Here is a 17,758-nt window from a genome sequence, read left to right on the forward strand (position 1 = left end):
AAAGAATGAATTCCCAACAAGTGAACAGAGTAATTAAGTAATTGGACACAATAAGTTATGGAGGCTGTTTCCATAGGCCTCGTCCTCCTTACTCACGATGGAAGGTCTTGGGAATGAACAGTTGAACACACACAAAGAACTGGAACTTAGTTTTAAACTACAATATACACTTACCAACTGTCCTGATGTAAGCGTATTTCAGCGTGAGTTATTTTATCCGACTCAAGAACATTAGCACACAACTAGCTAATCTTGAGTCCTTTGCAGAAGAACATAGAGCAGCAGCAAAAGATTCAAGACTGGTTTCTGGAGTCATGGTCTTAGGATACCTTATAGATATTAAGAAAATATCAATCACTTGATCTTGGAAGTTTGTCAGTTGGTTCCATCAGCAAATACACTGGCTGATGGCTCTAGGTGCCATGTAAGGTCTACTTCTCATTTTTTTCAAGTTTCTGGATCCAAATGCTTCCCTACAAGAACCTAATTATACACCAGACACTAGTGCATTAAATGTTTAAGCTACCTTTCGACGGAAGTATAATGGTACTATATAACCAATTAACTCGAGCACTTTCCATAAAGTAAGTTGACTATGTATTCATGTCCTGGCAAGAAACCATCATATATATCATAAAAGGTTATACAATTCCTGATAAATATATAAATGAATGCAAGAAGTCATAACAGTTTTGTGTCAACTAGCTGAATAATTTAATCACTGTTTAACGTTATGTAAGCAGTTAGTGCAAAAGCTTTAACTAGAGTAACAGTAACAGTCTTTCTACCAAGACTGCATCTGCACTCATATTTGAGGTTATAGTTCATTGTGACATAGGGAAAATGGGAGTATTTGCCCGACCTTTGACAATTTAAATTGATGTAGTGATATTTAGGGTAGAAGCTCAGGCACTAGATAATTGACCTTTAGTTATTGTATTGTAAGTTCTGAAAAAAAAATGAAATCAGGGTTTTCAGGTACCATATAAACATTCATAGTACATACATAACTATGTTTACCAAGCTGTATGCCTTTTTCAGGATTTTTATACTTATCCTTGTTGGTATATCCATCCTGTGGATTCCCATCATAGAGAGAACACAAGGGGGTCAGTTGTTTGTCTACATTCAAGTTATTGCTGCTTACTTGGCGCCACCAATTGCTGCAATATATAGTATGGCAATCTTCTGGAAACGAATGACTGAGGCGGTAGGGGCTTTCAATATACATCTCTTTTCTTACAACAAAATTTGTATTTATATTCAGAGAAACATTTTGTAATCCTGTTCAGTCACAGTCTTCTTTTCTTTAGGGAGCCTTCTGGGGCCTCATGAGTGGATTCTGGGTCGGATTGGTGCGTATGGCATTAGACTTCTATTATGGTGAGCCTGCATGTTATGAAGAAGATAACAGGCCTGCTATAATTGCAAATGTAAGTTGAATTTTATTTTCTTCCTAAAATATTTCTGTCAGTATGATTGTGGACTGTAAGAAATGGAACACTAACCTAAATTCCATTACAGTGCATAGGTGTCAGGATGAACATGAATACATTTATCTTTCCTTCATTACTGCCAGCTGTTCAGAATACAGCATTTAGTTTTTATAATTCTATAATGTACAATAATTTGTACACTTCTCTATGGTTTTCAAAAAAGCTATGGATTTAAAAAAAAAATTTAATTTGAAAAATGAAATCTACATAGTCCTCAGGATGCAAGATTAATAATTCTTTTACTACAGTATTTACTGTATTTCTCTCCCTCAGGTGCATTACATGTACTTTGCAACACTGCTGTTTTGGTTGACTGCTATTTTAGCTGTCATTGTAAGCATAATCACACAGCCGCCTGAAGACTGGAGGGTAAGTGATAATATTTAGGATATACATTATTACAGGCTATATTCAGAGAGATTGCTGGGCTACTTTTATATAGAGCATTCCATTAGTAAGGAAAACTAACATTAGTTGTTTAAAATATTTACACATCTATAGTGTTGCAACATGGGCAACTGCAAATAAAATGCAGAAGATTCTTAGGAGATATCTACAAAAAACTTGAAAGTTATTAACTGGAGTGCTGTGGGATGATTATATTACTAATAAGGAAGCAGCAGATTAATGTGGTGTTCATAAGTGAAAAATTGAGGATTGGGGGATAACTGTCAGGTATGATGGATGACATTGCAGATGTTCAGGATTGCAAAATATTAGTGAAATAAGTGATTATTGATACCTTTAATGTACAAGAGGAGTAAAAAGGGAAGAAAGAATATTTTTCTTGGGGAAAATGGTAAATCAAGTACAGTATCCTGTTTGTAAACAGTTAGAAATTATGAGGCATGCCTAAGGCATTTACTACTTCATGAAGAACACTTGGGCACTGAAAGGAAATGGAGGAGATTTAAGAGTTGTCTCAGAATGCCATGATTCATGGCTAATGGCCAGTGGAAAGATCACATTACAAATGAGGTGGGTGTGGAGGGATGCATGCAGCTGATGAATAGACTTATATCACAAATTAAAATGTTTTTGTGATAAATAGGAATGAGGAGAAGTTGGTGAGAAATATAGCAGATATGAAAGTAACAGGATGAAGGCCAGATGGTAATTCAAACCAGCTGCACATAAGACAGTGAAAGGTGCCTCTTTCATGTCTAACTCTGTAAAGGAAAATCTGACATAGGAATTTGATATTGAGATGTGGGAAAAATTGAGATCTCAAAGACTGAGAATGGGGATTGAGCTATCAGGGAAGTGGTTAATTTGGAAATATATGTAGGAGAATGTGGAAGAAATGGAGTAATTTAGGGCTTGGACCAGATAGGATTCAAACAGTGCTCAAGAATGAAGTTTGACCATCTTAAAGAAAAAGTTGTGTAAAAAATAATGACAGTAGTGATTGAAGAATTTAGTAAGTCAATTAAAATGGAAAAATACAGTAAAAACATAGTTTGTACAGTATACCCTATATGTTATAAAAATAATCTTTTTAACATGAAAATAATGCACCACTAATGAATTATTACAAAGCGGGGACTAAACATGAAGTGCATGCAGCAGACACAAAAATGATGAGTGGCTGAAATCTGGGAGGGTTAATTCACATGAGTATGCTACTTCTATATCTTTTCAGCTCATAAGATCAACTTTCTTCACTCGCTTTGATCATTCCGAGCGTCAAGATGATCTGGAGATGAAAGAAAGACTTCAGAATGAGCTGCTTTCAGCTTCACCGGCATTATCAGGTAACATCTTCATAACAAAATGATAGATAACACATTCTTAACCCCAGATATAATTTACAGTTTCAGTTGCTTAATGATGCTACTATAAAGAGCCCCAAAATATATTTTGGTACATTTTATGTGTGCCATCAAGGATGAAGCATAGGAATACAGGTAAGGCTCTTTAATTAATATTTTGTGAACTTTTAATTGACAGAACCCAAAGAGCCTGTGTTGATGGCCCGTATAATAGCTCTAGCAGTGTCATTTCAGGTGTTCCTGTAGGTAGGGTTCTTGGACCTTTGCTATTTATCTTTAATAATATACTGGTGAAATGTGGCAAGGTCTGGAGAACAAACTGATTGCATATGCTCATACTGCTTTCTTCTAGCTGTTGTTCCTTCTCTGCACTTTAGTGTGTGGTTGCAGAATCCTTGAATAATGGCAATCTGGCATTTTTTCAGGAGTGGAATAGGCTTTGGGCCATGGAACTCAACCCTTCAAAAACTCAAAGTACTATGATAGTTGATCCAGAACATTTACCTTTGCATCCTGATTTCTATTTAAATGGTATGGTTTTAAATGTCAGTGACTATTAAGATTTTAGGTGTAAATTTTGTTAATAAACTGACTTCTGAGAAGCATATAAATAATATTGCTTCCTCTGTTTCTCAAAAGTTGGTATCTTTTTCAACTGTTTCATAATGAAGATATTACATCTGTGTGTTTTATCTCTTCTTCCTCGATTAGACTTGTAAGAGGTGCAAAAGAAACGAGCAGGTAAAAGTTACTGCTGGTTTATTACAGATTCAGGCAGTTTACATAGTGGCCGACTGGCGCCAAACCGCGGAAGACAATGAGATTGAGTGTGACCTGAGGTCAAAAACAATTAACAATAATATACAGCGAGCAAGTACAATTCACAATACAAAAACATACAGAATTCCAATATGGATATAATCTTGATGCCTGCAAATAAATAAACACACGATACATAATTTGTGACAGTTGAACACATACATGTAAAGTTTAAATGGTAGAAAATGCGTGACCTGGCACATTAGGCGTAGCGAATTGTGTGGCGAAGAAAGTGGGAAGTCACCCAAGAAAACTTGCTCAGTGGAGACTTAATGAATGATGCATCCGAAGGAGACTCCGCTGGCGGCGATGTGGTGACTTTACAAATACTCCCCCCCTCAAGACGTGGGACACGTCTGATTTATCTGTGTATCTGCTGGGACGCTGAAGGGTGCCACGGCTTCTTGAGGACAACGGAGGGGCGGCCCGCACGTGAGGCTGCTGGGCTGCTGGTGCGGGCAGGCCCTTTCTGGGATGGCCGCGCGCCTGCCGCTTGCCCTGGCTGTGGCGAAGGGTGGCTGGGCAGGGGTTGTGCTGCAGTGACGTCTGTGCTGTCCTCCAGGAAGGCGGGCTTTAACCGGTCTACTGAAACCCAATCATTCCTCCCGGGGAGTGCCAGCAGGAACACCTTGCTGTTCGGCTCCAGCACGCAGGAGGGGCCCCTGTAGGGACTGGTCAGTGGCGGGGGGACGGCGTCGACCCTGACGAAGACGTGGGTGGCGGATGACAGTCCTGGCAGTGTGAAGGTGGCCGACCTGCCGGTGTACATGCGCTTGCAAGGGGCGAACTTGCCGACCACATCGCGGAGCCTTTGCAGTGATGGGATGTGGCGATCTTCTGTCACAAATTCGCCTGGGACCACGAGGGACTCTCCGTAGGTTTTTTCGGCTGCGGATGGGGTGCCGTCGGTTCTGGGGCGGTTCTCAAACCAAGGAGGACCCACGGCAGCTGATGTTTCCAGTCCACAGCGGTGCAGCGGGCCATGAGGGACGCCTTCAGGGATCTGTGGAACCGCTCAACTAGGCCATTGGCCACCGGGTTGTATGCTGTGGTGGTGTGATGCGTGGTTCCCAGCAGCTGAGCCAGGGCGGACCATAACTCAGACAGGAAGGCGGGGCCCCTGTCGGTTGTGATGTTGTCCGGGACGCTGAAGCGGCTGACCCAACTGGAAAGCAGGGCTGGCGGTGGCTTCTTGCATCGGTGTGGCTTCGGGCCACCTTGTTGAGCAGTCTACCACCGTCAGGAGGTATCTGGACCCGCCTGATGGGGGAAGGGGCCCGACGACGTCAACATGAATGTGGCCGAAACGGCGCTCTGGCTGCGGGAACTCGCCTATCCCGGACTGTGTGTGACGACCCACCTTGCTGGTTTGGCACTGCAGGCACTGTTTCGCCCAAGATGTGGTGTCCTTCTGCACCCCGTGCCAGAAGAACTTCTTTGACAGCAGCTTGGCCGTAGTTCTGCCAGAGGGATGTGAGAGGCCGTGAATGATGTCGAATACCTGGCGGCGGCGTGAGGCTGGAACCAAGGGGTGGGGCTGACCCGTACTGATGTCGCAGAGGAGAATTGGGCCCCTGGGGGTGAGGGTCACGTCCCGCCACTTAAGGGACGTGATGGCGGTGCGGTAGGCTGGGGTTTCCGGGTCAGCGGCCTGTTCCCTGCCGAGGTCGTCGTAGTTTACCCAGAGCTGCACTGCGTTCAGCTCGACTCTGGAGAGGGTGTCTGCTACGGGATTTTTCCTGCCGGGGAGGTACCTGACGGAGCAGGTGAATTCAGTGATGGCTGAGAGGTGGGGCTGCTGCCTGGAAGATCATGCGTCCCCCTGCTTAGTGAAAGCGTGAACCAGTGGCTGGTGGTCCGTGAAGGTTGTGAAGGTCGTCCCCTCCAGGAGGAACTTGAAGTAATGGACTGCGCGGTACATCGCGCAGAATTCCCTGTCGAAGGTGCTGCAGAGGGTCTCTGCGGGGTTGAATTTCTTGCTGAAGAAGGCGATGGGCTGGGGGGCGCCATCAATAACCTGCTCCAGGACAGCACCACTGGCAACGTTGCTGGCGTCTGTTGTCAGCTGGAGGGGGGCCTTGGGATCTTGGTGTGCCAAGGCGGTTGCCTCGGCGAGGGCAGCCTTCGTCAGGGAAAAGGCCTGCTGCTGGCTGGGTCCCCAAGACAGGGACTTTGGTTGGCCTTTGAGAACTTCCGTCAGGGGGGCCGTGGTGTGCGCGACCCCGGGGATGAACCGCCTGTAGAAGTTCACCATCCCAAGGAACTCCTGGACGGCCTTGACGGAGGTGAGGGTGGGGAACCTGGTGACGGCTGCTACTTTTAATGAGAGTGGGCGGACGCCTGCCAGGGATACCTCATGGCCAAGGAAGTCAGCTTTCTGGACGCCGAAGGTGCATTTGTCAAAACGCACTACGAGGCCATTCTCTTGGAGGCACTGCAGGACTGCCCGGATGTGCTTTTGGTGTTCACTGTGAGATCTGGAAAATATGACGATGTCATCAACGTAGCAGACGCAGAACTTCAGGTCCCCGAGGATACTGTCCAAGAGCCGCTGGAAGGTCGCCCCGGCATTCCTCAATCCGAAAGTGGAGAAGGCGAACACGTAGGACCCGAACGGCGTGATGATGGTGGTCTTTGGTATATCCTCTGGTGCGACGGGTACCTGAAAGTATGATTTTAGAAGGTCTAATTTAGTGAATACCGTGGCTCCGTGAAAGGAGGCCGTGAGGTCTTGCATGTTCGGCAAGAGGTAGTGGTCAGGCTCCGTTGCAATGTTGAGACGCCTGTACTTGCTGCAGGGTCTCCAGGAGCCATCCGGTTTCTGCACCATGTGGAGGGGGGAGGCCCACGGACTGGAGGCCTTTTTGCAGATTCCCATCCGCTCCATTTCAGCGAATGCCTTCTTCGCCTCCTGAAGGTGCTGTGGGGGAAGCCTTTGGAACTTCGCATGTGTAGGGGGCCCTTTAGTTGTTATGTGATGGTATATGCCATGTTTGGCTGGGGCCCCAGGGACTTGGCGGAGTTCGGTCTTGAACACTTTGGGAAACTCCGTCAGCAGGTGTGCATACTGGTGGAGGGCGACGAAGCTGATGGTGGGTGCCTTGGGTCCCGCTGTCAACAGGAGAGACCGGCAGGAGTCAATGTCGAGGAGGCGCTTACGCCCCACGTTGACTAGCAGGCCGAAGTGCGCAAGGAAGTCAGCACCCAGGAGCAGGGTCCCTACGTCAGCGACGATGAAGTCCCAGGAGTAATTCTGGCCTAGGATGGAGATCGACAGGGGCCTGGTGCCGTAGGAGAGGATGGGGGATCTACTGAAACTGGCCATAAGTGAGTCAAACATCTAGCAAACTTAATCACTTGTGTTTGGGGCACATTAAAAAGCAGTAAGGTCCTGCAATCATACAAAAAATAACACTACCAATACTGCAGAAAAGGACTGCTAGCAAAAATACATGCGTTAAGAAAATTACTCATGCAGACAATGCTTCTTGCAAAAAAAATACCTATAGCAAAAAATTATCTAGTGTGCAGACAATACCACTAGCACAGAAACAAATACTGTACACATACTCTAAATTCTACAGTCAATGTTGCAAAGAACATGAAATCACAATACGTACAAATAAATAGCATGCCCTCATGAATACTCATGCATCCTGACAAATAGGGTACTATCCTTGAATACATGTACTGAGCAACTGGGAAAAGCTTATCAAAGATGGCAACCCCATCTAGGGACCAGGCTGAGAAGACGACAGCACATTGCAAACTTTGCAAATACAGCACGACACTAAAACTACAGTACAGTATACGAAAGGTATTTTCTGTGAATATGAATGACCATCAAATACCGACCCACATACTACTGAATGACTATCAAAATACCCATAGTACCATACAAAAATAATAGACAAAAACATGAGTACATACACAAGTGTAACCTCCAATTGCAGTATACAAAAATCATACAAATATAAAAGAAAAACTGTCTTGAGTTAAGAATAAAATATTCTAAAACATATTAACTTAGCCTTTGAGAACTAAAGCATAAACCTAAACAAATCCTAACCATAGAAAGATAAGCACAGATATACTCAGATTAGAATACGCCGGCAATAAATGACCACTAAAAATATTAAAACACCTGAAAATCCTCTAAGATTGCACAGTCACTGCTTGCTTTAGAAAAGAATGTAAAATGTGCTGAAACATGATGAAATACCCCCAAATCACTTATCCCCAAGTAAAGAACTCTATATCAGGTTAATGGACATAAAGATACACTGATTACTAAAGTGAGACTGTTTAACACAGGAGACCTAAGGGAGCCAGATTTGTATGCACTAACCCACTGGGATTGCAGTGTGGGGATTTGTGCAGATGCACGAACAGGCTAAGTAAAAGTACCGTAAGTAAAAGTGCAGTAATAAGTTTGTGATGAAACAACTTACATTGCAAATTCTGCAGGAAAGTTTTTTTATTCTTACTGTAAATCTTCAGCTGAAATCCTTTATGGACAGTTGACAGACTGTCAACCTAAAGAGCTCCGAAGGGAAATCAGCCTGGCAGGAGAAACAAGTTACAGGCAGTCCCCGGTTAACGGCGGGCTAGATTAATGGCGATCCAGTTTTACGGGGCTTGTCTAGCGACGAAAATCGGCAATTTTCGGCGCCAAAAATCGCCGATTTCCGCTTATCAGCGCCGACACACACCTAACAAAGGCATTGCTAACTGAAAATCGGCACTTTTCGCCACCAATAAGCCCCAAAAATCACCAAAAAAGTGCCGGAAATTGCTGATTTTCAGTTGTCATCACACCCCCAGAACGGAACCCCCGCCGATAATTGAGGACTGCCTGTATAGGTAAGGTGATAAATAAATAAATAAATATGACAGAAATAAAAATAAAAGTGATACACCTGAACTTAGGAGACATCAGCAGAAAGCAGGAATGAATTTGCTGACTTGCTTAAACATAGGGAGATCAGAAGATTCCACAACTGCAATAGGTAAACTGTTCCACACTTTAGTTGTAACCAAGATAAAACTCCTAGTAAACTGAGTGGTATTGAATCTGATACTAGAAAATGACACACTGTTGTAGCAGCACCCTACCTAGTGGTGTAAGCAAAGACAGCTAGGTTGGGTAAAGAGTGTAGAGGATGCGTTTAGTCGTAGTACATTGTATGCAACAAAAATAATGAACTCACTTCATCTATGCCACAAATCAACCATGAGAGTTGACACAATAGATTTGACTGATGACATACCTCTATCTCAGAGTTTGAGATGATAGTCAGTATCTGAAGACCACACTTGAACACAATACTCCAAACAAGGAAAAAGTTAAGACAATTAGATATGACAGATTCATCGTGAAACATTCAAAAACATTTCTGCCAGTTTATTATCAAATGTACAACTAAAATTTTATGAGTCACTGCCATTTAAAACTATAAATACCATTTAAATGTAAATTGGGATGCAAAAACAACAGTGATCTGCATCGACAAAGTATCATACTTTTGTGTTTTAGAAGGGTTAAGCCTCATGCCCCAAAGCCTACTTTACTCACGAAGACATGCCAGATCTCTACTCTAGGACTCTGCAACCATAGACCTTTATACAGAGAAGGAACAACAGCTATAAGAAAGCATCATCAGCATATGCAATGTTTGTCCTCCAATCTTGCACATGTCATTAGTACAGATATTATCCAGCAAAGGCCCGAGATCACTACCTAGCAGAACACCTGCAATTACATTACTAAAGCTACTACACTGGCCATCAGCAGAGACCCTTTGGTTTGCCTATTAAAAATAATTTAAAATATAAATTTTCATAAAATTTATTATATGGATACTTACCTACTGTTAAAGTTATCTTACATCTCCTCGCCTATCGGTGCAGAGATGTAAGGTAACTTTAACAGCAAGATTCATCCCAAATAATAATATACGATCCACCAATTCCCAATAATTTTAGCCTGAAGATAAGAGCTTTATGATTCATGCAGTCTAAGGCTGCACTAAAATCTAAACTGATCATATGTGCCTAACGCTCATCAAGAGAGCTGCAAGATGACAGATATTGGCAAGTGCATTGCAAGTACAAAGGTATTTACAAAACCCAAACTATAATGCTGGTAGCAGGGTATCATCAACAAACCTACAAAAATGCATGAGTATGACAATGATCATATTTTAATGAATTTACAATATAGTATTGTACAGTACTACTAATTACAAACATATTTTACTCTTTCTAGAAACTGGAGAAGCTAAAACTCCTGTACGATGGTATCATCGAGCTTACAATTTTCTTTTTGGTTTTGATAACTCTCCAAAGGCAAAGGTAATGAATACATTTGTGTATATCAAACAATCTTTACATCTTTTTTGTAAACTGCAATGTACTTGAGAATTCATTCTGAAATATGTACTTAGGTTTCCTACTTGAAAGATCTTATTTTGTAAATTGGCATGTACGATTTGTCAAAACTTTACATTGAATTACAACTTACAGAACATAACATTTTGTAAGTTCACATACAGATTAAAACTTGAATGCCTTGTACAGTATACTCACAAAAAGAGCTTACATTGAAAAGTTCTGTACTCTATTTCTCAATAACCTATCAAACTAGAGGATGGATAGTTATAGGAAACAAGCCCTTTATAAACTAAACAGTCTGAACAAGTAATATCTTATGTACAGTATAGTTGGAACTTTTTGTGCTTGAACACTAAAGTTCAAATAAAAAGTACTAAATGCCAAATAAGGGATTAATGACTGAGTAATATGCCTAAATTGTTAGGATTTGATGAGATATGCATTTTAGCATAGATTTAACTTACTTGTTGCAGTACAGCCTATATTTTTCTTACATTTAAGTAACTTATCATGCAAAAACACAAATTATATAATATTAAAATGTTTTGGTTAGGACATCTTTAATAGTAACAACGTATAAAAGTTTATCATAGAACTATTTTTATTTTCACCCAAACCCATCAGTCATAATTAGCCTTATCCTCAGTGTGACAAATTCCCTAAATGTATCTTTTGTTGTACTGAGAATAGAAGCGTAACTAGAAACTTGTGTTCAAGCATTTGTCCCTCTAACCCATTGGTAGTACAGTATTGACTGTTTTCCTCATTCTTATTATTCAGCAGGAAAGAAAGGACTGAGATGTGGGTACTTTTGTTTAGGATTGTGTTTGTATATATATAAATTGTTATGAACACTTCATTTGTTTCATGAAAAAATCCATCATTCACAATTAGCCTGAATCAATATTTACATGGGAGGTAGATTACTTGAGACCCAGCTTCTGTGAAGCCCTGATGAGTCTAGCAGAGCTCTTCAAGACAGGATAGGATAAAATCAAATTTCTTTGTGATCTCAAAAGGCTCTATGAATATTAAAGTCTTGAGATTGTACATTGTGATACTTTAAAGCAATGCAGAGATCAACCAGTGATTAGGAAGGGACATAGTGTGAACCTGGCAAGAACACATCTCAGGGAATAGTTGTGGGATGAACAGCCCTATTCCCTTGTGCCTGAAGCTACTGCAAGAAAAATGAGCAAAGATAGACGGACATTTCCATATACCTGCTTTTAGCCTCTTGAAGGCAACAGAGAGCTCAATCTCATGCACTGCCCCTAAACCAGCCACCCTTGTCTGCAGAAACCTATAGCATGTGCATAACAGCCTTGAACATCATATTCTTGGAAATGTACTCCCTCTGCTGATTCTTCGACAGGGGTAAGCAGCAACAACACGGGTTGGAAAAATCATTAGTGCAGCAGGGGCAGTGGGAGCACCAAGGCTTCTCATTGCAGGAGGACTGGTAACATCAGCAGCACACGTGTTTGATAAACAGGCATAGAACAAGTATTCCTTTGTTGAAGTTACTCCATGACTTCAGAAAGGTCTGGGAGAGCAGGAGCCAGAGGTTAGTAAAACAACAGTGACCCTGGAAGAGAAGGCATTGCACTTGCAACCAGGTATAGGAGTGTTGGGTGAAGAGATTATAGTGTTAACATCAATAAGCCAGCATAACAGAATGATGCAGAAGCAGTCAAAGGTGAAGCATCACACTGATTAGTAGAGAAGGCAAGCAGAGAGGCAGGTCTAGGCAGCCGAGTTGAGGGAATGGTCCAGCAATCAGGCAGGACAGGCAGGCAAGCAGTTGAAGGAGCAGTCAGTGATGAAGTGACTGAACAGATGTATGCCAGATAGCATGGTCATGGTTAAGGTAGTGGTAAGACCTAGATTCAGCACATCAGTAACAAAAACATACGAATAATTACAGGTGCATGTAGACCTAGGCTTGGGACCAGTTAGCAGACTACTGTACTCTAAAGTTGTAAGTATGCACAACCTTCACTACTAAATACGTCTCATGACGCTAAAAGTTTTTACAGAAATTTATTAAAAAAATACCTAAAGTGGAGCCCATGATGGATGGCATAAATGGACAAGTAGTTCATGATTACATTAGCAAACAAATGCTGATTTAAACTTCTGCACTGTTTTTGCAGAAATTTACAGTCAAAAATACAAAGTGGAATCAGTAATGGACAGCGTAAGTGGACAAGAAATTCATGATTACCTTAACAAACAAATGCTGATGTAAACATCTATACTGTTTAACAAGTAAGAGTATACGCTATATAAATTAAGAGTATATAAGGAGCTACCAAATCTAAGCAGCAGAGTACACAGTATGAACGTTATCTGGAGAGAACAAAATAAAATATATTTAAAATCTGATATAATAATTAGCGTGAAGTGGTGTCAGCTGCTGACTAGTCATTCAGTAGAAGTGTAACATAAAACAATGAAAATGTAACAATTGCCATATATAAAAAATTACTGTAAATTAAGAAATAATACTTACAGAAAGATGGCAAGACAGTCTTGAGTACTGTAACCACTAATTACTAACACAGTTGTTTTAGAGTAAGCAAATCATGATGCTAATAGAGAACAGTCAGTTTTTATATCAAAACTTGACTTATATAAAGTCAGTAACAGTATTTTGCTCTTAATAACATGAAGGGAAAAATAAAAAAAAGTCCAATTTACTAAGATACATAAATGCTTACAGGCTGATGACATGATACAGACTTTTATTAACTAGTTGGAATACTTATAGGAAGATGGCAAGAGATAACCTTTTAAGTAACTGATGATTACTAATACATTTTTTAAGAGAGTATAAAGTATGAAAACAAGAGCAGAGTCAAATAATACAAAACTGAAGAGTTTAAACCCAACTATTGAGGAAAGTTGCAGAGATTTCTTATGCTGAGTTACTACAACTCAAGACACAAAAGAATGAGGGAGTAGTTACAAACTACCATTGGGTCAGAGGTGCATACTGTATATACATGGACAGTAATTTCTCACTTTTGTGGTTCTTCTGTCTTCAGAACATCAGGAGTGTCTGGAGAAATTTGACACTGAATGAGGCTAATTATAATTGATGTGTGTCATGAAATTATTACATACAGGGTCTTTATCATAAAAACAAACTTTGCCATTAACCTTAGTAATGTGTAATTTTTGTGCAACACTCATTAACCATCTATGCATTCCTTATTTCTCCCCCACTCTATCTTGGAAGACCTTCCCACTATTTTCACCTTTACTGTATTTGCTCCTTTGTTTTTAATGTCACCTAAGAACTTGTCTGTAATTTTGTTTTATTACAAATGACAGGAGCAGGTAAATGCCATGAATGCTCATCTGGTCGAAATCACCAACTTGCATCAGAAGCGCTGGGAGAAGATTGTACTAAACACCATTTTGGTTTCCATCCTCGTTCTTGCCGGGGTTCTCTTTACATTTTTCTCTATCAACCCTTTCACGGAAGAGGAAGTTCACCAACTTCAGCAAGACAAATTGAGGGAGCTTGGATATGAAAATATTCTCCAGTGAAAATACTGGATATCCTGTTCCAAGGGATAACTTCTAAGTCAAATTGAAACCTGCATATTTTGCAGCTTTCCCCTTTCCATGTGCTTGCCATTCACCTTGCTTTGCAGGACTCCTCTCAATCAAACAAAACATGTTTTGATAATACTTTTGGATGTTAAAACTAATGATGAGGAAAAATAAGAGGTAGTTGTAGGCATATGGTCTAAAAAAAAATTTGTTACCTTATCTGTCTATAGAAATATAAGTTCTATCAGTTTACGTAACATCCATGACACCAGTGATGTGATAATTGTTGTAAAGTCATTCCAAACATACCATAAACTGTAATGTTTCATGGAGAAATCATTGGTTCATTCAAGTATTGCATTAATGGAATTTTAGTTTTCAAAAGCTTCGACTAGCAGTGTTCTAGACTAAAGGTCTAAATTATAGATGTCCCTGTGCAAAAAATAGTTAACTACCATAGAAGTTAGGTTTTCAGTCTTAAGTAAAAAAGTATTACCAATAGTGACAGCATGTTAAAATTTCTTTATGTAGTGTGATTCAGTGAAATGATCATACAATGCAGTAATTGTTATGCTGATATGTACTAAAAGTTCCAGTGTATATTATTCCCAAGATGGTATGACTTTATAACATCTTCATAAGTTTTGATATCAAGGACTCATACATGCAGTGGTATAGTTAACTGGTGGTGTGACTAGGGGTGTCAGGGTGAAAAACAGCCATCTGGTCATAGAGCTTATATGTACATGCAACGCTGACTTCTGCCTTGACAGAATACTGTAATACTAACTATCCAGTGGGCTTAAGATGTTAGCCGAGTAATTGGCCATTGCCAGTTTTTAAGTTGATAGTATTGAATTATAAGCAAACTCTTTGGTTTTATATCCTTAAATGTTAGATGTTAGCTTATCTTCCTTGCAAAACTTTGGAATCTTTTTGACATTGTTCGTTGTAACTCAAGCCAAAGTGGCGTAAGGTTATGTCACAAATGTTATTGAACCCAGGCCTTTCTGGTAGAAGCTTTTTTTGTACAAAACTAGAATTTACCTCTCAATCTTTTACATTTAGTGGTAATATTTAGATGATGATCCTTATCCTAAGAATATATGTCTGTCGGATGTGAAATCTTTTGTCTACTGGATAGCTCTACAAATTTCACAAACATGTCATCTTTAACAAGTAAGCAACTTTCCCATGGTATGATGTTCTGGCTTTCTTCAGAAAAGTAGCAGGGGATTCCCAAACCTTTTTTAAAGGGTATCCTATCATCTATTGTTGTGTATCGTAAGTTACCTTCCACACCTGATGTGACTTCCCATGTGAAGAGACAAAAATAAAGCTCAATCATTGGAAAGGACAGAACTTCATTGTTAAGAGAGGTACTTGGTGTGAACCTCTAACTTGCACAAAACTACTTGAATGGTTTTGAAGCCTCCCCATCACTGAGAAAACTAATTGAAAAATGACAAATTTTTAAGTAATTTGTATTTTTCCTAATATACAAACCTGAGGTCATTACATAGGAGATTTATTGTCAGTGCAAGCTGGAGCCGGCCGTTTAACTAAACACAAGGTTGATATTGGTAGTTGGCTACCAATGGTAGGGGAGGTTTCCCCACCATCCAGTTGGTACACATTCACTTTACCTTTTGGCCAAGGAAGCAGAATGAGTGGTGGCTAGAGGTGGGCCATTTATGTGAAGGAATGAAGAAACATCCATATACAGTAAACCCTCGTATTCACGGTCTCACGATTCGTGGACTCACCTATTCACGGATTTCTCTATGGAACATATATACGCATTATTAGCAGAAAATCCGCCCATTCACGGTATTTTTCACTGAGATATATTCACTAATTACTGTATTTTCATCTCATTTTCATGATTAAATGCACTTTTAGAGATAAAACTATTAAAATACTGGGGTAGTGCTCGAGTTACGATTGTTCACCTTACAATAATTCGATTTTGCAATGGGATAAGCAATTGATACAAATACGGCAATATCCATGAAATTTTAAAATTTCACGCAGGCACAGGCAGCAGTGTACAATCAGGCAGCGAGAGAGACCAAATTACAATAAACCAGCTTTTCCTCCAACTCTTTATCCCATCTTCTACTTTAAAAGTACCAGAGAATGATAAAAGTATTGTTAGTAACGTTATACTCTTGCGTAAATGCGTACAGCCATAAACAACCGACCGAGAAACTTGTTTTGTTTATCACCGAATCGGATAACAACAGCCCTTTTGCTCGTATTTCAACCATTGTACGGTAATACACAATTACCATAGGTTATAGTAAGAATGACGTTAAGTAGAATAGGACTGATATATTTTTACGTTATACCCTTATACGGTATGGATAAAAGATCGGCAAGGAAATATACTGCTAAATTTGTGCTACAAGTTGTAACTGAAGCTGAGAAAACAATGTTCAAGCTGCTAATGACTATAAATTATCGTGCATCGGCAACATGGATGAAACTCAACCTTAATTAAAATTGGAGAGAAAGTATTTTAATCAAAACTACTGGGCATGAAAGAACATAAAGCTCGTATTATGATGAAATCAAGTGAAAATAGCATACAGAATCTTGATTTTTTACACAAAACAAATGCCCCCAAACGGCCAATGCCATCTGTTAACGAAAAAAATAGCTAAATTAATTTCACAACGGAACGTATTTAAGTTATATTTCAACTTAAAAACACTTCATACAGTATAACAAAAATAACCTTGCCCCTTATAAATAAAGTATCTAGAGATTCATTTACACTAACTAGAAGCAAGAAAAGCGCCTGAACCGAGTTAAAATGGCGAAAATAACCACTAAACCAAAACATTGATCGTAAAAGCAATACAGATTTCCAAAAATACGTATTTTTAAATTTCCAAACAACGTACAATCAGGCATCGTCACGGTATGCGATACATTGGCCGAGAGGCTGGAATAGGTACATTAATTCAATGATCGCAATTTTGTGCGTTTATAATACAAAAGCAATGGATTAAGAATATATTTACAAAATATTATTGGATAAGCAACAGTGAATTAAGGCATAACGAAAGACCAACTTTTAAAATTCCATCCATTAAAAAGGAAAAATAATAAAAGATTGTTAGTAACCTTATACTCTATTCATTACGCGGATAACAACTGATTTGTTTGTATAAACAATTACATGATATGTTTTAACAGAGTACACTATACTGCAAAATTAAGCTGCAAGTTGTAGCTGGCGCTGAGAAAAGAATGTTCAAGCTGCTAATGACTATAAATTATCGCAACATGGATGAAACTCGACTGCAAATAAAATTGTATTTTAATCAAAACTACTGGACATGAAAAAACACATACTGCTGTTTTCATATAAAAGTGTAGTGTTAATGAAATCAAGAGAAAATAATTCTTGATTTTTTTTGTTTACACAAAACAAAAGTCTACTAACGAAAAAATAAATTTCACAATGAGACATATTTAAGTTATATTTCGACATAAAAACACTTCAGATAACTTTGTAAATGAATTATCATAAGTGACTCTGCATGAAATGCATCTAAAGACCAGAATTAGCTGATATTAATAATTACTATAACATTTTAAAAGATCCATGGAAAAGATGCACATATATTTTGATGTTTGTATACTTTACAGTATAATGTAGGCTAGGCTGTCATATATGTGGCTTATCATGTCATCTGCATTGAA

At 39.7% G+C, this 17,758-nt stretch overlaps 1 protein-coding gene across 2 annotated transcripts in view; it reads left to right on the top strand.

The window, feature by feature from the left end:
• LOC136825441 (sodium/mannose cotransporter SLC5A10-like) overlaps nt 1-15,827 on the top strand; it is a 405,606-nt gene extending 389,779 nt beyond the window's left edge. For both annotated transcript variants that reach the window (XM_067081888.1, XM_067081886.1), the window contains 6 exons: nt 1,042-1,210; nt 1,314-1,433; nt 1,770-1,865; nt 3,139-3,250; nt 10,356-10,441; nt 13,820-15,827. In XM_067081888.1, the coding sequence (XP_066937989.1) occupies nt 1,042-1,210; nt 1,314-1,433; nt 1,770-1,865; nt 3,139-3,250; nt 10,356-10,441; nt 13,820-14,038 (802 nt within the window). In that variant the 3' untranslated portion in view covers nt 14,039-15,827. The remainder of the gene's footprint in view (nt 1-1,041; nt 1,211-1,313; nt 1,434-1,769; nt 1,866-3,138; nt 3,251-10,355; nt 10,442-13,819) is intronic.
• The last annotated feature ends 1,931 nt before the right edge of the window (nt 15,828-17,758 follow it).

This window comes from Macrobrachium rosenbergii, chromosome 37, assembly GCF_040412425.1.
Source record: "Macrobrachium rosenbergii isolate ZJJX-2024 chromosome 37, ASM4041242v1, whole genome shotgun sequence".
Classification (NCBI taxonomy): domain Eukaryota; kingdom Metazoa; phylum Arthropoda; class Malacostraca; order Decapoda; family Palaemonidae; genus Macrobrachium; species Macrobrachium rosenbergii.